This window comes from Globicephala melas, chromosome 4, assembly GCF_963455315.2.
Source record: "Globicephala melas chromosome 4, mGloMel1.2, whole genome shotgun sequence".
Lineage (NCBI taxonomy): Eukaryota > Metazoa > Chordata > Mammalia > Artiodactyla > Delphinidae > Globicephala > Globicephala melas.
In genome coordinates, this window is record NC_083317.1 from 15,152,955 (window position 1) to 15,174,149 (window position 21,195).

General features: G+C 37.1%; 1 protein-coding gene across 11 annotated transcripts in view; it reads left to right on the top strand.

Annotated features, from left to right (window-relative positions):
- The window catches only part of GRIK1 (glutamate ionotropic receptor kainate type subunit 1), a 419,139-nt gene that overhangs the window by 361,555 nt on the left and 36,389 nt on the right, over positions 1–21,195 (top strand). For 7 of the 11 annotated variants that reach the window (XM_060297863.1, XM_060297866.1, XM_060297871.1 and 4 more), the window contains 6 exons: positions 1,303–1,410; positions 3,584–3,628; positions 8,704–8,817; positions 10,650–10,853; positions 11,560–11,783; positions 17,579–17,697. In XM_060297863.1, the coding sequence (XP_060153846.1) occupies positions 1,303–1,410; positions 3,584–3,628; positions 8,704–8,817; positions 10,650–10,853; positions 11,560–11,783; positions 17,579–17,697 (814 nt within the window). The remainder of the gene's footprint in view (positions 1–1,302; positions 1,411–3,583; positions 3,629–8,703; positions 8,818–10,649; positions 10,854–11,559; positions 11,784–17,578; positions 17,698–21,195) is intronic. The other 4 variants (XM_060297865.1, XM_060297869.1, XM_060297872.1 and 1 more) reach the window with 1 other exon arrangement.

Here is a 21,195-nt window from a genome sequence, read left to right on the forward strand (position 1 = left end):
GTGGTCACTGCGAACACCTCCCTGCATCTCCATCACTGTCAGATTTCCAGTGGTCCAGCCCCACACATCCCCAAGCAATCCCTGAGGGGTGAGATCAGAGTAGGGGCTCCTGCAATGTTACCGACAACGCTGGGAGAGCTGGTTTTCCTCTGGGTTCTCTTTTCCCCCTGGAGGAACCAGAGGCTCAGGAGAGACCTCTCTGTGTGTTGCTGTGCTGGCTTGGGAAAAGGGCAATGCAGTCAACGTGTAGCCACTTCTCTTACCGTCTAATGCAGTTTCTCTTGGTCTCTGTGTTGTGGAGGGCGGGGGTGGGGGGTGGTGCTTCAGCCTCTCCCCCATGTTCTAGGATTCTCTCAGTAGTGTCTTGTCCTTGAATAGTAGTTAATTTTCTCCTTGTGAAGATGAGGGAAGCCAGGAAATTTCTGTGTCACCGTCTTGGTGATGTCACTCCAAATGAAGAATTTTTGAGATGGGGAGATTATCCTGGATTATTTGCATGGGCCCTAAATGCAATCACAACTGTCTTTATAAGAGAGAAGTAGAGGAGATTACACAGAAGAAGAGGAGAAGGCAGAATGACCACAGAGGCAGAGACTGGAGTGATGCAACCACAAGACAAGGATTGCTGGCAGCTACCAGAAGCAGGAAGAGACAAGCAACCGAGTCTCCCTTGGGCCCCCAGAGAGAGCATGGCCCCACTGGCACTTTGGTTTCACTCAGTGATAATGATTTTGGACTTCTGTTCTGGCCTCCAGAATTGTGAGAGAATAACTTTCTGTTGTTTTAAGCCACCAGCTTGTAATAATTTGCTACATCAGCCACAGGAAAGTAATATAATACCCAAATGACATTGGAAAGACTAAATCACAAACACACTAAAAATTTGATAATACGTCACTGGATTATATCATTTTCACATAGAAAAAAAAGGGAGTTACTTCCCTTGAGAAGTACCTTGAAAAGTATTTGGATTGACCTTAGAAAGCTGAATATTATGACTTCCCAGATTTTGTTTACTCCATGTGCAGACAATTTTACAGTCATTCTTTCCAAACTCCCCATTTAAAGTGCCACTATTACAGATTTGACTGATGTTAAAATGTTAGAACTGACGAAATAAATGAGTGCTAATAAAACAGTGAAGTGTTCTGGTATCAAGTTACTGAACCAACACAATGGTTTATAACACCATGATGAAACCAAATAATTGGATACTGTGATGAATTTGAGGTATTACAGTTTTAATGGTGTTAAGCTTATGATAAGTGTTAAACAGTAATGCCACGTTCCTTTTGTTCATAGGCTCAGTGGGATGGCTTGACTGGGCGTATCACCTTCAATAAAACCGATGGCTTGAGGAAGGATTTTGATCTGGACATTATTAGTCTCAAAGAGGAAGGAACTGAAAAGGTAACCTCCTCAATAATAAATCTGAAAATTAAAAAAAAAGCACTGCTCATACATTTTTACTTGCACAAACAAGTAGGGGAATGATAAAGTGATTCTCTCAGCATGTTCATTTATGTCCAGTTTTCTAGATCTCTCTCCCTGATATGCAGATAGATGTTGACGTGCTAGATTCTTAAATTGTGTGTGCTATTAATAGCAGTGCTAATGGTTATATAGTGCTTCGTTTATATACAAGTATCATTATATTATCACATATATATAACCTTAGGGGTGGATGTCATTAGCCTCATTTCTCAAAGGTTTTAAGAAATTGAGTTTAGACTTGGGAAGTCAGAAGCTGTCGATGATTTATATTTGGAATGACATCCAAGGGTTACTTAGAAATGAATTTTAATTTTACTCCATTTTGAGACTGGTGACAGAGGGACAAAATTAAGTAGGATAGAAAAGGCTTACTGAAGCAAACTAACTTTGCATCCCTAATTTTAGGAGGACATATGCCAAAAAATGGATTTTAATGTTGAGTTCTTATTTTAGGCTTATTTAGTTATAATTCTCAACCTCTCAATGATTTGAGTTCCATTCTTGTTACTATTTAGAGCAATGCAAATGTAAGCTATTTAATTAATAAAATAATTTGCCTCCTCTTTATTATACCAATTTTCATATTCACAGCTATGCATTGGGATAATTAACACTTATAGTGTGAAGACTTTGCCCTTTAGAACCTTAAAAAAAAAGATTTTGAAGCCCCAGAACAACTATCTGAACACCAAAACTCTATAAGCCAACATTTTTTTCACTATAGGGGACAAAAAGCTTAATGTAAAAGAATGGCTTTGGGAACAATCAGTTTTACTTAGTTGAAATATTTCCATGATTCTTAAAATGAGATAAGGTTTCTATTTCTGTTTTGTTGCTTTTGTTAACTGAGACACATTTTTTTAAGGTCTTAACTATACCTCACCCCCAAATAGCTTAATTAAAATAAACAAAGATTAATTAGGCTGAATGTAAAAGGTGACCACCAGTGCTGAAATGTCTGAGGAAAATAATTAGTTCACAGCTTTGAGAGTTCACACTAGTCACGCAGATTTCCCCTTTTAAAAATGCCCTCTCTCTTCATCTCCTCTCTTCCTCTCTCTCTCTGTGTCTCTGTCTCTCTGCCTCTCTCTTCCTCTCTCTGTCTCTCTGTCTCTCTCTCAGGCTTCTTCACTCTGATTTCCTTGTCTGTTGGGTTAACATGCTCTGACAGAGCACAAGGCATCAACGTAGCCTCCATAATGGATGTGGAATTTGGGCTACAGGGGACACAAGGAAAGAAAATAATATTGTTATGGACTAAAAGCCTATAATGATTTTTTTAAAGAAAATGTCTTCTCTATACATGCCTCTCTCTCCCTCACCACTCCGTTTAATGTACAGAGCTGAAGAGGGAACAAAACCTGTTAAAGAAACATCTTTTTGGCTCAGATGTGTGAGGAAATAGATGAAGTTATTGTTATGCTTTTCCAGCTATTTATACACGTCAATATTATGCACATTCTATTGGTGTTTTTCCAACAAAAGCAAAATCAAATTAGATGAAAGTGTTTTCTCAATTTGTTTCTTTATCTCTTCGTTGTTTGCAATAACATTTCTTTCTTCAGGTGACTTGGGCTCAATTCCTGAGAAGACTGATTAAGCCTTAAAGCAATGGGAGAAGCCAACCTATCCTTCTCAGGCGTCAAGGGAGGAAATGGGCAATCTTTTCATGTCAGCCTTTTGCAGGGTCCACAGGGAAAGTTGTTAGAAAAAGCCTATTTTCTCATTGGTCGATTGACTAATCTTTAACATGTCCTTTAACATGTCTTCTTAAGGAATGATAAAGACCTTTTAATTCTGCAGCATAGATGTGCATATTCAAAAGAACGTTAAGACATTTATTTGGTGTGCAAAAGGAAAAGTGAAAATCAGGTTGTACCACCTAGTAGAAGTAACTTCTGTGGGACCCAGTACTTGGTTCATCGTTTTACGGTACCTATTCTCAGGCTTTATATTGAATTAAGATACAAGATTCCCAATAATGGGTGGGGAATGTAATGCTGTGAACACTTAATCACCATGATAACTTTTGGCTTCCATGCTCCATTTTAATTAAGTGCTATTTTTATTTTTCCCTCTGAAAACCAAGGTTCCTGGCGAAGTGTCTAAACACTTATATAAAGTGTGGAAGAAGGTTTGTACACGGACAAAAACTGCAGGAAATCTGGGGGTGGAGTGCGAAATACCAAAGGAAAAACCTGCATCCTTCCAGTTTTCCCAGACCAGTAGCTCTCCAATTGCAGTTTAGAGGCGATATTCCATATAAAAGGAGAATGGGGATGATTGAATATGTTGTCTCTCAACAACATTGCCTGTGAATTGAAACAGGTTTGAGGTAGATTAAATAATGATGGATTAAATATTTCCCCCTAGATTATTTTTGTTTCTCCTGGGTAGGATCCGTCCCTGTTAGGACTGAAAGCAGGTAACTGCAACAGAAGCAGACACTGGGTCATTGATATTCTTTCTCGAATCACTAAATATTTTTCCCTAAAGGGCATAAAAACAGTAGATTTGATCCATCAGACTAGTCAGATAGGCTAAGGCTCAGAAGGGCTGGGACATCTCCTTCAACGTCACCACCACAAAATACGAGCCATTTTTAGAAATTCCCTTTTCTTATGTACTATCTTTTTTTATGCAGTAAAGCAAAAATTGTCAGTGCATTTTGTTTTGCAATTTGTTTTAGAACCCCAGTTTCCAGAGGACAAAAACATTAGAGGTTTTGAAAGGGAAATGAGATTACCTTGTAAATCATAACACCTAGTATCATGTTGTCAAAGAATGTGCACAGATTTATTACAGAAGCAAATGTTAGACATTACAAACATTCAGATCAGGAAAATGCCCCAGTGATATGCAAACATTGTCTCTCATTCTCTCTCTAAAACCACTTGCTAAACTATTTGTTGATTGACAGATGGACCTTAAATTACTGTTCAACTTGAACAGTTTTGTCAGGTTCACTTTCATCTTTTGAATTATAAGTTAAGTCATAGAAAGTGTAAACAGTTTCTCCCTGTAGTCAAAAACCTTGTCTCCCTTTTGGTAGTACTCAGATGAGCTCCAAAATGTCCTGCTTTTAAGTTTAAAACAAAGGTTTAAAAACGGGTTTAATAACCTTGTTTTCATCTTCAGTGAATCAGGCTACCAAAGGCACAGGGAAGGCAATCCCATCTCTTCTCTGATAATAAGTAGATGAACCTAACTGGCACCCAGAAAGAAGCTTATTAACACTAATCCAGCTTGAGACTCCAGGCACTTTATGCAATGTTGAATTAATTCAAACCAAATATCCTAGGGAATGAAATCTAAGCCCTGAAATTTTACTCAGAGGAGGGGAATGTCCTTTATTTGTCACTAAACTGCAATAATCACCCCCACTTCCCAGGGTTGCACTTCTTGGCTTTCCTCCTACCTCCATGCCGTTGTGCCTCCTCCTTCCTGCTGACCTATCGTTGCCCACTTTGCAAGTTGTATACACTGTGATGTGGTGTTTTGTGTTATGCCTGCTCATCAACAATTTACAGTAACCTGAGCGCTAGCACATGAGACCTATTGAGACCCAACAAACACATTGCCCTTTCCCTACAAGACTCCATCTTACAAGAGAAGGATTCACCCCCATCGTCTTCAAATTCCAAAAGCTCTTCTCTGCGCTCTGACGTTTTTCAGTAGAGAAGAGTCTGCCTGAAATTCTTTCCAAAAGACGGATACAGCAGTCTTTACAAAACCCATCACTAAAAATATGTGTTCATAAAGCTCATGATACACAAAACAGATACACTTTTTTTCCCCTAGGTGCTCGGTTATTTCACTCCGAAATTTTGGATTTTGAGTTTATGTGAATCACATACCAGGTTTGGGAGATAGATATTAGTCACTCTCTGAGCATCCTTTTGTTGCATTACTTCTTTTAAAAAAGTTTGCTTAATGGCATTTGGGCACTCATTTTAAAATGCTTCCCTCTGTTGTCTGAGATAATAAATGGCTGCTCCCTCATGCCAGTTTACAAAGTGAAAGAAGGCAGGGCCAGACAATTTCGCTTTTGAGCCTTCCTCCCAACAAATAATTGGTCTACCGTCCACTACTTCTCACTGGTGAATTGCTGCTGACTGCTTTTGCTACAGTTTGAAAACTGAGGTTCCGCTTCCTGGAAGCCCTCCTCCAAGGTCGGAGAACAGGACTGAAATGCTAAACACCCTGGCATCTGGGTAACTGTGTCCCTCTCCCTAATACACATGAATCATGGAATCTTGCTTTTTCAGAAAGAGACATTCATTCACGTGTTCATTTACTTCAATTAACGGGTAAAGTCAGTGGACAGCTTAGGTTCAAAAGACACACACATGCATGCACGCACGCACAAACACACACACACGTACTCTCACACACACACACACACACACACACACACACACACGCACTCTACTGCTTTGGTGATTAAAAGGTTTGAAAATAGAAGGCTGAGGTCATTCAAACTCCATACGTACTCCAAACTCCAAACTGTCCACTTCCCAGGAATAGCTTGATCGTTACTATACTTTGAAACTCTTTTAGTCTAGATTTGAGGAAACTTCTGTTACACAGATAGTAGGAAAAAATAATCTCCTTTTTCTCATTTTAGGGAGGAAAGTTTACATTGAATGGGACTTTGGGAATCATTTGATTAGAACTACATCAGCAATGATATCTGATCTTCCACACTTTTAGTGAGGTTAATAAAAGAAAAAAAGCCAGATGTTAAGCTGTGGGGTGTATTTGTCTACAATTTCAAGTTTGTATTTTAAAAGGGAGTGATGTTGCAAGGCCATTCAACCCTGCCATTTGCAAATATTAGTATAGGTCCTTTAAACACTTGACATTAATAGAAATAAGAGTTACAGAGAACACATTTCATTACTTAACAAATTGGCTAAAAACACAGTTATTTTCTCCACCTTTCAATACTTAATTAAAAATTAGGTTCCATTCTCCCCAGTGCCTAAGTCAAGCTTTAATTAAAAGCACAGCCAGGGCCCAATTTAGACACAGTCTTCATAGAGTTAGAAGTCAACTGTTCACAACCTAAAGCATAGCTTTGGATGAAAACCAATAGATTCCCAGTTGTGGTTAGCCTGAGATACGTTTCCTGGAAGCGAGGGTCCCTGCCCCAAAAAAGTGAGAGTAGGGGTGGAGGTTAGAAGAGAGGAAAGAAAATATGGTCCCCCTTTCTTGGGTTTAAAGCCAGACAAAGAAAAGATTCTTTAATCAGCAGACATGTGTTGTGTGCATTCTAAGTGATGAACATCGCTCTTGATCCTGGAAAGACTGAATGGTTATTAAAGGTGTTAACCTACAGCTTAATCCTACCTCTAATACCCTCTCTATAGACAGGATGGAATACTTTCAAATGCAAAAAATACCCCAAACCCCCATTTATCTAGACCTGTCTCCTATGTCACCAGCCAACTAGCTCTAATTAAGTATAGAAAGAACACAGTGAAACTGAAATAGTTCGCACTGATGTGTGAATGTGTGATACAGTACTTGCAACTTCCTCAAAGAATTTATATTTCTAAAAAGAATACTTGTCAAGCTAAATGAATTATCAGCTGCTGCATTTAGGCAGTAAATCAAAGTAAATAAATAGAAAAGGAAAGAAGCCTAACATTCCCACAGGTAAAACTTTATTTAAATATCAGGAAAGCTCAAATGTCTCCATTTCACTGGTGAGGAAATTGAGCCACAGCAAGGTTAATTAACTTGCCCATGGTCACATTGCTGGTAAATTGCAAAATTAGAATCTGGACAAGAGTATATCTGGAAAGCTCATACTCTGTCCAGCTAGCCAGTGTCCTCCTATTGGAAGAGTATATTTAGAGATCAAGCATAGGTCCACCCTGTCCATCCCAGAGTATGTCCAAGTGTTGGTGTTCCTAAACTGACCCTGTTTTTCATAGTTCCTTTACTTTATCAGCTTATAAATTTCAAAAAAAATTCGCTAACAATTCCAAGTTCTTTCATAACAGGACAAGCTTAAAGAAATTACTGAGGCAGTCATTCAGATGTCCTTCGTTAATGTTTGTGCAGCGCTTATACCAACACTTTCACATGCCTCTGCTCATTTGATATGCTCAGCATCCCTATAAAATATTTTATAGTTAGAGAACGAAAGCTCAGAAAGTTTAGTATCTTGTCCAATATCACACTGCAACCAGGTTTGCATCCCATCTCACTAGGCTGGCAGTAAACGCCTACAGAAGGCTTCAAAGAACTCGATTCTCTGAGGCTCTTTTCCTAGGTTGTCCCCAGAGGCAAAACAAATCAATATACTTCTACAAGGTCTTATAACCCAGAAATGACTTTGCCACTGGAGGAAATTTGGCTTATTATTTCTTAAAAGAGCAATGGGCTTCACTGACTGCCAATCACAATGATTGCTTCTGTGATAGATAAAAAGATCAATAAGCAATAAAAGTGAATACCTTCACTGAAGGCATTCATGGTCAAGTGAACAAACAAGACAGGTAAACAGATGATAATAACAGAAGAAGGTCCAGAACAGAGGTACAAGGAAGGTATGAACGGAGTACTACTAGTTTTCACAAGAGGCACCCCGACCCAGCACTGACTCCTCCAGTAAAATAGGCCTAGAACTTAGTTTACTGCTCATCCACACTTTTTCTTCCATTTACGTTTCCCTTTTAGATGCCTGATCTCTCCACTATCCATCCTGCCTCCTCCATCCCATTTCTTATAAATTTTAAAGGCATTGATAGTAATACTTTGGTAACACAAGGTTTGTATCAATAAAATGTAAGCTCCACAAGGCCAGAAATTTTTATCTCTTTTGTTCACTGCTATGCCCTCCAAGGCCTAGAAGAATCCCTGTCATATAAGTAGTTGTTCAACAAATACATATTGGAAGAAAATCCAATACTCATTTAAAAATTCTTAATTTAAAACAGAACATTGAACTTAATAAATTAAAAACAAAAAGACCTCCCCCTACTCCACCCCACATAGCACAAATTTTCTGTTCCATCTACACACTCATTCTTCCATTGTTTTGTTTTCCCACATTTAGTAGCTTCCACTGTGATGCCCTGTTGTCTTCTTCCCAGACTATGAGCTTTTGTGCCTATTCCTGGTGTACCAGGGACCTCTCTTTAGCATAAATGCCATCACTGACTGCCAGCAGCCTCTGATGTAATGTGTTCTGTGTAGATTGGGATTTGGAACTCCAACAGTGGGCTTAACATGACAGACGGCAACAAAGACAGGTCCAATAATATCACCGATTCACTCGCCAACCGAACGCTCATCGTCACCACAATTCTGGTAAGTTGACTATGTGGAATTCAGGGCATCTTATCCAGACTCTTACTCTAGACCTTGAAGGATTCCTCAACTATCCTTTTCATGCCAACAACTCTCTCTGTAAATGTCTATGTTTAACTGGGACACTAGAAGCATATGTTTGTGTGTACCTATAATAGATTGAATTATCAGCTTCCAACATTGTTCCGAAGATTTCCTACTTCCAATCCATTCTCATCTCTGTTTTGCTCCACTCTCTAGCCCCACCCAGCTGGTCTCCCTTGCTCTCTGGCTGCTGGTTGGTTTCAACCAAGGAGAGACTAAGACCAGGGAAGTGGAGGAAGAGACCCAAGGAGATTTCTTCCGCTGTTTCCCAACAGTATTGTCAGAACCTCTGTCCTTCACAGCCACAGCTTCTACCCTGTCAATGATCCTGCCTCCATATGCTAACTGCACTGGACTCCTGGAACACTCTTTCCTCCCTCTCTGCCTCAACCCTAGCTTCCTAATTATGTTGCTCCCTGGGTGTCTATATCCCAGTACAATTCTCACCACCATCCCTGTTGCCTCCCTTTGTCTTGCTCATTCCTCTGTAAATAGCCCCTTTATTAACTGCTCTTCAAAAGCCCAGGTAAAAGTACCTCCTACTCTGTGTTGGAACCCCTGTCATGCCCCCATCTAGCAACTGTGCACTCACAAGTTGTTCGTTCTCCCTCTTTGCTCTATCCTAATCCAAGAAGTAAAGGGAGTGGCCACCTCTAAAATCTTCACTTTTGGACCTTCCTGTTTTGATTTAGTACATGATGTCAGGCCAATTTATTTCTGAAACAGTTAGCTTCAGAGAATTATTCATCCAAAATGAAAACCATTTTGTTTTCCTGGTGTCTACTTTCTCTGAAACTTTCTCATGGAAATACAGAGTTTTCTACTTCTATCAGTTTGTTTGAGGATAAGCCTAAACACAAAGGACAGATCAGTAATGTAGTAACTATTATGATTGTATAAAATAAAATACATTTTTATTTATTCAAATGAGAATAAATAATAAATAAAAATAAATTTTTATTTATTCAAATTAATTAATAAGATTATAGATACACAGACTTAAGGAAATGTCCATTATTCATAGGATAGGGGATTTATCACATAAGCATATAAACAAAGAATTTACCAGATGTGAGCTCTAAGATGCATTCAAATAAGAAAGTGGAATCGATGATAAAAGAAGACACTGAAATGGCCTTTGAATAAGATATCCTGAATGAAACCAAGAAAAATAGGTAAGTAATAAGGGAATAGTGAAGTTGAGATGCAATTTAGCTGAGAAATGAGAAAATTAAAATATTCAGAGTATTTAGTAGACAGGAAGTTTGCAGAACAAGGGAATATATTTGCTGATTTAGATTTCCCTTTTATAAGTAGGTGAAGCTCATAGATAAAAGCCAGGAGGGAGGGTGGGTCTAGCACTAGAAGCTTGGGTGTGGGCACAGCTGCATGCCAGACATCCAGACATCAGATCAACCCCTGCCTTCTCTGCTAGACCTAAAGTTCAAAAATGATTGTGTCTCTATGACACCATTCACTCACAGCTCTGCCCTCAGCAGTGGAGGGGAAAAACTCTCAATCAAAGAGAGAGGAGGGAGTGAAATAATATATGAAGTGTTCTATATTTGTAGAGGAGGTACAAAAGATGAGTTTAGCAAAGGCAGAAGGGAAAGTGACTTTCTTTAGTATTCTCAAATCTTAAAAATAATTTTCAAATATTTTATATCTTCTGGCTGTTGATAGAGCTTGTGTAAGTAAATTCTGCCTTTCATTATAACAGGGTTTCATATGTGATTTGTTTCATATAGGAAGAACCCTATGTGATGTACAGGAAATCTGATAAGCCCCTGTATGGAAATGACAGATTTGAAGGATATTGCCTGGATCTATTGAAGGAATTGTCAAACATCCTGGGTTTCATTTATGATGTTAAACTTGTCCCTGATGGCAAATATGGAGCTCAGAATGACAAAGGAGAGTGGAATGGAATGGTCAAAGAACTTATAGATCATGTAAGCAAAACTATATCTCCTACATAGGGGTCTTAAATGTCAAAAAAAGTGCATAATGAGAAGAAGTAAAAGAAAAGAGAAAAAATGGTTGAGTCAGTGTCAGAAGACATGTATTATTTATTTATTTTTTTAAATCATAAAAATGGCTTGAAAAGTGGGAGAAAACAACCTACCAATGTAGTTTCCCCACTTAGAAGGGCAAGTAATGAAAAATTGAGGATAAAAATTTATGGGCCCATCCCTCCTACTGAAGAATAACCTTGAATGATTCTTAGATTAGATAAAGAGTTCTGAAGTTTACAGCTCAGAGCAAAATCTCATTGACTACTTTTATGATCTAGTTGCTCATTTCTTACTTTTCTCACATGCCCTTTTTTAAAGGCATTCTTCTGCAGTTTTCTTTCCCCCATTTAGTCCCAGAATATGTATGTGTATATATATATATATATATATATATATATATATATATATATATGTTGTGTGTGTGTATGTTTCACACTGTCTGGTTTCTCTTTGCTAATGAATACTATTTTGTAAACATAACTGTGTAAATCAACTGTTTTTATATTAGAGTCAATCAGCACAGAAGGTTTTTGTGTGAGAAGCATTTGGAGTTGAGAATAGGAATCAGGAGAACCAGGAAAAGTCTAGACATTCACCAGGAAGGTAGACAACTAAGGTGACAAGTTCAAACTTGCTTTTGCAGAGGGCTGATCTGGCGGTGGCTCCTCTTACCATCACTTACGTGCGGGAAAAAGTCATAGACTTCTCCAAACCCTTCATGACCCTGGGCATCAGCATTCTCTACCATAAGCCCAATGGCACCAATCCAGGGGTCTTCTCCTTCCTCAACCCTCTATCTCCTGACATTTGGATGTATGTGCTCTTAGCCTGTTTAGGAGTCAGTTGTGTACTCTTTGTGATCGCAAGGTAAGTTAGAGAACTACTAAACTTACAACAGATCTATGTCAGTCTCAGGTTGACCTGTATGCTCTAGAGGTAGACAGAGTTCAAGAACTTCAAAGTATTCTTTTAGTTTTGCCTGGTGTTCTATTCTGTCAAGTTCTCCCTCATAAAAGCCACTCTATAAATGAATATCTTCTAATTATTCATAAAGGTAATTTTAAAAGATAATAGGAAGACAATTTTATATATTATATTAATTTCATTTTATCAGTACTTAAAGCAATGTAAAATGGTTATGTACCCATTTTTCCCTGAATTATATTGCCACAAAAGCAATAGCTCAGCTAATAAATCTAAAATGTTTCAACAGGAAAGAGAAAAGTTGTGTCCAGATTCTTGATCCCTGGAATATTCGCAAATATTAAGCAAAATAGAAAAAGTTAGCTAGGAATTGTTGTAGCAAATAAGAAGCACTGGATTAAACAAGATTTTGAAATCCTCAGGAATAAAAACAAATACTTTGAAAATTTTATAAAATTTATTTTTTAAAAAAATTAGACAGTTAACAAGAGAATTCTGGAAATAACAATAAAAAGAAAGAGTAGTTATATATCCAGTCTGGAGGCATGAAATCTTTATGCTACCCTGATGATTCAGTTTAGATTTTATTTTCTGAGATAACCCTACATTTAACCATTCTGCTCTACACAGTTTTTCAAAGGATTGTTATACCATTCAGTAGATCATATTTTCTAAATACCTTTGATACTGAATTGGAAACACAGCTGCTTTATCTTTCTGTTGGCTTAGACAGTAGATATCCCTAGACAAACCCTGTAAAAAAAAATGATTGCTTTGTTATGTCCTCTATTCATTTTCAACCTTTTTCATCCTTCAACAAAACTCAGTGAACTTTTTCTCTAATCAATTTGTGTTTTCCCTCCAGGAATTTCTAAGAGAAATCTTTCTTCATGCTAGTTCTTTGTCATTGTTCACTGTATGGTTTTGATTAATGCCAGGTAACTCTTTCCCTAGCATAATTATAAAGAAAGCTGGGAAAAATAACCTAGTTTGGAAAGGTCTTACAGATCCATAAAGCAGACATAGTAAAAGCGAATAAATGTGTGCTCTCACATGTGGGTGAGTCACATATGTTCAATATGAAATGAATATTTCGAAGTTCTCTATACTTCATAAAGTGTACCATTACCAAATCCTAGACTGTTTTCCAAATTTTGTCCAGATATTAAATTACTTTTAAATAATGACCAAAGCTTTCTTTCCATGTGTCTTACCTCATAAAATAGTATATTGTCAGTATGTAGAGTCATACTATCCTTTGATACATTAATACTCAATCAGTGGTTCTCAACTAGGAGAGATTTTATCCTCCAGGGAACATTTTATCCTCCAGACATTTCCAGCAATGTCTGTAAATAGCTTTTGATTGTTACAACTGAGGGTGGAGGTTGCTACTATTATATAGTAGGTAGAGTCCAGGGATGTAGCTAAACATCCTACAGTGTGCAGGACAGCCCTCCCCCTACAACAAAGAATTACCCCAAAATGTCAATAGCATCAAGTTTGAATAACCATGCTCTAAATAATTAAAGATGATAGTGCTTTGAGTATCAAATTTTCAAAGATGAATAACTCACCTTTGGAAGGGCATTTCTCATTACTGGCTCATAAGTGAAATGAATAATGCCCTAGAATGGCCATTGAATAAATGACCACCCTAAAGTGATGTACTCTCTAACAATAAATTAGAAATCTTGTGTTGGCTTGTTGTTCCATTCCTCTATTTGGGGCCCACACCTGCTGGGTGATTCTAGGGCTAGTAGAGCAATCCAAGCAGCAGAGGGCAACAGAGAAGTGAGTTTCCATATTCCCCAGCTCACTGCTTTGTCTAAACAGTGATGCTAATGAGTAGAATAGGCAAGACAATGTTGATGAGCAAGTAATTACATCATTTATCACACTGACTTGACCAAAATCAGTGAAAGAAAAAAACATGTCAACAGCAACCAGAAATTCTCACAAGCATACAGGTTGAAAGTTCTCTTTTACATTTGACACCAAGTGTGCCTTTAAATGGCCTTATTTTTACCACCAGAATATGTCAAAATAATGTAGCATTCAGTAGTTTTCCCCTCCTCATTTTGTCTGTTCCTCTATAACCTCCTGATGAACCAGAGCCCTACCTTTTCTAAATTCATTCTGTTTCAGTTAAGAAAGCAACCTCCTTTCTCCCCTAGTCAATACTATCCACTCAACATTCCTACTCACCAAGTATCATTTATAAACCAGCTCTTCTTTATTTAGCTTATTCTCCTTGTCACTCCCTTCTCACTGTCTTTCCTCTCACTCTGGGTCTTGGGGAAGTGGAGATGTCATGCATCAAATGCAAACTTGCAAACAGCATGGTGGTAAAACATAGAAAATATAAAAATATAAAAAATAACTCCCTGCAGTGTACAAGTGCACTATCATGGGGATTGTACTCTCAGCTACATTCAGCTTCTCCACACCTTTGAATCCATTCCTGCCTCTACGTCATAAAGCCACTAAATATATTTTGGAGGTGATTCCTAAAGACAAAATCCTGATCAAATAAATGTGCCAATTCACTTTTACTTCCCACCATCATAGCTTGAACTTGGTCACTCTGCATCCATAAGCTAATATGTAAAATGACTTTCTGTTACCACCTTAGTGGTTTGCATTCAAAGTTAGTGAAATAGAAATGAAAAACAGCTAACTTCCTAATCATCTTTAGCTCTAGAGAGGCTTTTGAATTTGCTTTTTGAAATATATCCTTTCTTGTCTTTTTAAAGGGGAAAAATAAAGCCCATCACTGCATTTAGGCTAATGCTCTCACTAGACAGAGACTTACAAACCATTTGCTGAAATGAATTGAATTTATAAAGTTAGACAAACTAAGGAAAGCCATATAATTTTTTTAGTTACTATGACTTGTTACAAATGTGCATGTCAGTGTTTTTGTTTTGTGGTTGACATTTTTTAAATTACTTTTTGTAAAGTATTTAATCCCAAGGAATTATAACCATCATGAACACAAAATTTAGATAGACCAAATATCCAAATATAATGTCTGATTACATCTTATAATTTATGCTCATCTTCTTAAAATGAACATTTTTTAAGTTGGCTTCTGCCAAAGAAAAATCAAGAAAACCTTTGACTATAACTCTACAGTTATAATACCAACCCAACAGTTACGCTACAAGATCGAATAGAGCTTCCTCCATTAAAAGATGAATAGATCTCCCTCTTCTTGATACACCCTAATATCTATTCTCAGCCATAAAAAGAATCTCTTAATTAGAAATCTTCAGTATGACCAGCATTTTATATCTTCCATTCAAGTAAAAGCCTGGCATATATAAACATGAAACCTAAATTAACCTCTGTATTTCAATATAATGCTACTCTTCTATGTGCAAATTTTAACATAAATTCTAAGCATATTTGTCCCTTTCTCTGACATTTCACTAAAAATCAGTATCAGTTGAAGATAGCAGCTTCAGAATATCATTGGTGTGGGTCATGTATTAATCTTTCTCCCAGACTTCCTGGTGCTGACATTACTGTCACACTAGCTATCTTTAAGCAGGCATTAGGAATTTCAAGCTGAAATATCTACATCCGGTAGGCAACAGGTAGGTCTATTGCATTACGAAAAGTCAGTGTCTTACAACACAGCATCAAATCACTATTTAATATTCCTCAGTCCACATACTCCCCAAGTCACTCAGAATCTCAGAGAGAAAGGATCTAAAATATCTCTGCAGAGCAGGCAGAATCACATTGCTGTTTAGACAGTTTTCTTTTTTGCCATAGAAAATTAGATTAATTGTTCACTTAGAACTGCAAAGTATGAAATACTGAAAAAAGACCAAGTTAGATGCAGCATTCCAAAGAGAAAAGTGGTGATCTCATTCATCAGAGCATATACAGGGGAGAAATGCCAGAATATCAGGGGGCTGGTGGTTGCCAGGTTTTATGATCTGTTTAGAAAAACTCCTTCCTTTGAATGCATAATCTGCCTAATTTATTGCACTTAATATTTTTTAATTATTGTACAAGTGACAATGATATTGTTTAAGTAACGGCATCTTTACTCTGTGTACTGCTTCAATTAGTAGGTTCATTAATATTGGTATTCAGTTCTTCAGCTCAGCAAACTACTATGGTTATAAGAGAGTATAAATTCAAAACTTAATTATATTGTTGAAACAGTAATTAAAATGTATTGGCATGGCATTGTCAATTAAAGCTATATTCATAAGCTTCACAGGAACCTGCACTGTGTGCCCTGCAGCTGTGGAGAAGGTGCAGTCATGATTCAGATGCCATTACTGGGGGATAAACTACAAGGCTGTTATCCCAGTCTCCCTAAGACTTGATGAGGAGATGCTGTATACTTTTCAGAAGGTGTCTGGGGGTTTAGAGAATGGTTTTTCATTAAGGAACTGTCTGCCCAGTTCCTTGTGCATGATTCACAGTGTGCCCTGCTTTTCGCTTTAGATAATGTATTCACTTTAATACTAACTCCCCAAGTGTCAGCAACCTGCTATTGTTTACTGCTGAAACCTTATGGCTGGAGAGCATTCCATATGTTCTCATTGGCTTTATGGTGTTTTAACATTACTCCTGCTTGCATTAAAAGACCCAATGGCAAACGGCAAAGCTTCCAGTGCTAAGGACTACTGCATTTAATCATTTCCAGATCACTTTACAGAGCACCTGCTAATGTCTTTTTGGAAAAATAAGTGCCCCTTGGAAAGATAGTCCTAAAATATAACCACAGAGCAGGGAGCTCCTTGGGCTGTAGAGATCAGACAGATGTTTAGAAAACAGAGGAAGAACCAAAACTCTTCAGTTCCTCAAATTTTTATTTTAACACACCTTAGAGATATCTGGATTCCCTCTTTTTTAAAAATAAGGAAACTGAAGCCAGTGAGCTTAAGTTACTTATTCAAGGTTGACTTCCTAACTAACGAGGGTTGGTGATCAGGTGACCACAATTCATAGTTCTAGAAACAATTCAAAATGAACCTAGAGTGTCTGAATCTAAAACTCTCCATTGAGACATGCTGTGTCCTTAACACTAATGAACCCCTGTGCCTGGGCCAGGATACTTCTAAGTTTGAACTTTATCTCTTCATTTAAGGATTGTGATTTTTATCTCCATATACAATCATAAAAGCATTAATACATCCCAATCTAGACATTCTTTTTGTTTATTAATTGTTTCAAACTTGCAGCTCCTTTGATTCATTATGAAATCACTAGACCACACAGACTCCTTTAAACTTCTATCCATAGATACCTCTTGAAGTCCAGTCACCCCTCTGTTTTTGTGCCTTCCACAGCACCTAGCAACACAGTATCTTGATACTGTAGCTGGTATGCAACAGTGTGTGTGTCACTGTCATTGCTACTTTGTGGGGTAAATACTCGGGATGAGTGAACCTCTCTTTAACAGTCCATCTAGTTGTTCAGTAAAATGGAAATGAGTGAAAACTCAGAACAATTTAGTAGACATAGATCTGTGGAGTACAGTTCCAGACAACCAATGGGCTTTGACTACAACACAGAAGTCTGATAAATATAATGTCTAAAGTCTCCTTTGCACTTTGCCCACCAAAGCTGTAAGTTTATGAATATGGCCTACTGTTTGGTTTGATGCGTCCATCATTAGCTGTTGGCTGTTCTGCATTGTTCAGTGGGTTTTCACTGGTGCCACATATATTTATCTCATGTTTACAGACTGTTTCTGTTAACTACCACAGGTTTACACCCTACGAGTGGTATAACCCCCACCCATGCAATCCTGACTCAGACGTGGTGGAAAACAATTTTACTTTACTAAACAGTTTCTGGTTTGGAGTTGGAGCTCTCATGCAACAAGGTACAAGGTTGCGCATCTTTGTCACACACATCCCACAGTCTGCTGACAGGTTTTCATGCTGGTAAATTCCACCAAGAAGATAGACGGTAGGCTAAAAACTATCTCAGGAATCAAAAAGATAGAACCCGGCTTCCTAGACAGTTCTAAAAATAAAAAAAAAATATGACAGAAATGAAACTCCTTTGCTATATATCTAAAATAAGACTTACTATCAAGCAATGAACACAAATTTTCCTAGAGAGAAGGAAGGGATAAATTATCTTAGAAGCTGTTTACAAATTGGCATAGATGGAGATATCAGTCTTTTCCTAACTTCACAAGTTAGAGGTTGAAAAGGATTAAAGTTTGAATCCTTTGAAAATTAGGTTGACTTACATTCTTCCAATAGCTCACAGTACCTAAAACTGTCAACTAATTACCACTCTGACAGACCCTACAGGGATTCATCTTAGCTTCCCAGTAACCTTTTACGATCTCCATCAGTTGGTAACCATAGCAACAGTAAACTGGAGAAGTTGGGGGAAATGAAATTCAAACCATAAGAATGTAATATATTTTATACATTTTCTATGATTTGGAAGATTTTGATTTTGGTGGGGAGGGAGGAGTGAGTTGTTTTAACCTTTGGAAGAAATCCAACTCTTTTGTGGATATTCCTCAGCTTTGATTCCAGACGTATGGTATAGAAAACCATTCTCAAGATAAGTGCATTTATTTAAGAAAATCATAAGTCACAGATGCTGTTGTGTTTGGAATATCTGCTCATTTGACAACAAGTTGCAAAATAAATTGGCAAAGGAAATTTCAACTAGGATATATATTAAAGATGTTTGTTACTTAGGTGTGAACCCTAAGGCTTTTCATGAGGGAGTTGTTATCATCTACTCGAAATGTATATAGTCTGTCTCTAAAAATTCCAGGGAGAGAGAGCAAGGGTTTCTAGTGTGGAAATACAAAATAATTGAAGAGAGTGAGTAAAACCTCTCATCATGCAATTAAGTGTAGTTTATTCAGGCACTGCCAAATAGGTGTAGACACAGCACCTGATTTACTAGAAATCACTTGCATGAGTTTAGAGCATAGCACAGAACTATAAATCCTGCAGGAAAACTCATTAGATGACATATACTGCTTTACCACTGCATTTACTTTTTAAGGCATTTATCTTGTGAACAATTACTTTCAAAGAGTGAGAGACTCCCCTCTTTCCCTATAGCTTGCCTTCCTGTGCCATTAGAATAGAAAAATATAGACTTGGGTTTCATAGAGCACACGGCAAGTCTGTGCATGTACGTATGACTGTGACTGCCTTCTGTCATATGAGTGTTCCCGCCCCTAAAATTTCTCTTTTATATTCTACCTGTTTGGAGTTTCCCATCATCCACAGCAAACCGTGGGATGCAGTGTCTGCTAGTTACCACTACCTTGGGTACGTGACAGTCAACCCCAACCAGACTCTGCTTGTTTTTCAAGAAGTTTTAAATATTTGTCAGGTGAAACATATATTGAAATGTAAAAATTTGCAGTACTGGTGACTGTTAGTGCATTTGTCCTTAGCATGTGGCATTGGACCAGGTAGCTAACTTATGTATTGACTGTTGTGCTCTTGTTAGCAGAAGCTTATCACTGTACTCACTTGGAAATCATTTTGTTTAATTTCTTTTTTAATGTGATGATCAGGCTTTCTCTTTTCTACAGAGCGTGAGCAAAGTCTGGATCAGGATTGGCTGTCATGTCTGCCATAAAAGGCAGTAAAGAGACTTCAGCAAGTATTGTCTCTCATCCCAAATATTTTCTAACGATGTTTTATTCTACTTTTATTACTTTCATAACTTCATACTCTAGAATTCTGAACTTAGAAAAATCATCTCTACTTGAGCGAAGTCATTTCTAAGTATGTAAATTAATGTTGAGAGTCATGAAAGTCGCAAAATTGTGTGAAATTTTTTAAAAAGATGAAATGTTGAGAAATATAATTCATACCGTCTACCAAGCATTTGAAATGTAACCTGAGTAGGTTTCTACAAATTATTTTTAAGTTCCAAGACCACTTCATCCAAAAGTATAAATATGTATTAGTTTAAAGTGTGATAGATGTGAATTTATCATTACATGTCAACAGCTGGTTATCCGTCTGTCCAGTTTTACTGCCATATAATACATAATTATACAAATAATAAATTAAAATCTGATCTTTTCACAAATGCAGCCAAATAAAATAAGGATAAATTTACAGCAGAAAATCTATACCTATAAGCTAAGAAAATATATCTACTAACTATATTACCTATTTCCCACGGCTATTTTATGAAATAAATTGTATTTTAATGATAGCCAACGAAAAATCTAAAATAATATCACACTACCACAAGGCTGCTAGATCAATGAAGTACAAAGATATGAAACAAACTTGGGCATTAAACACACACATACACCCACAGACATATAAATCCCATTAAACTGAAAGATTAAAACAAGAGAGCAACAAACTATTCTACTAAATTCTTAGAGGCAATTTAATGAAAACTGTTATAAATCTGAGTATTATTACACACCCAAATTCAAACAAACAAACAAAAGAAGGAAATAAAAACCACAGTGAAGCCATTAACCTCATTAAAAGAAAATAAAGCACAAAGATACCTAATAGCTTTAGAAGAATACATCTAATTCAAGGCCAAGAAACTCTGCCGACCTTTATCTGTTTACCATGAGCTGGCTTTGATTTCATGAGCAATATTTGTATCTGTTTATAGATTAAACTTGAGCATAAACTCATGTATTTGTAGATTCGTAAACTCCAATGTCCCTTTCTATCTTAAGCCATTAACTACAAAACTTCAAAACACCCAATCAGAAAAGTGAAAGACTCCTTTAAACCAGGTAATTCACCTGCTGAACTTCATACTTTGGATTTTTTAACTTAGGGTTTTTCCCTTTCACTTTTTAACTGGTCCCATAAACTCTAACATTCCTCCGACTTCATGGAGGAAATGCTAAGTACAGAACCAATGGTGAATTTCAAGCAAGCAGATTAACCAAAAATCCATCCATGAATTGATCAAATTGGGGTAAGTGCTGCATATACCCTTCTGTCCCTTTTGATTCTACTGTTGGATTTATGGCCTTCCATAAGTTTGATCAAAAGTTTTGAGCTAGAGAGTTTTCACAGATGTTTGTCCTTTGTGTAGGTAAACTTCACACATGTACCCTTTCTTTAAGAGAGAAAGGTTTTTTTGGTAAATACATTAAATGCCTCTATATTACCTTTTTGCAAATAATCAGGAATCATCTGATAACATCTAAAATGTATGTTCTTAGCAGAAAAGGCCCCTTTCCACCTGCAAAACAGCCAGTCTTTGAAGTATAATTAAAAAATAGTACTTTATTTGAGGACAAAATTTGCCTTTTCAGTGAATATATTATTTTCAGTTAAATAAGAATCTACTTTAAAAAAATAATTTTGACTTCAAAAGTAACATAAAGCAATAAAAAATG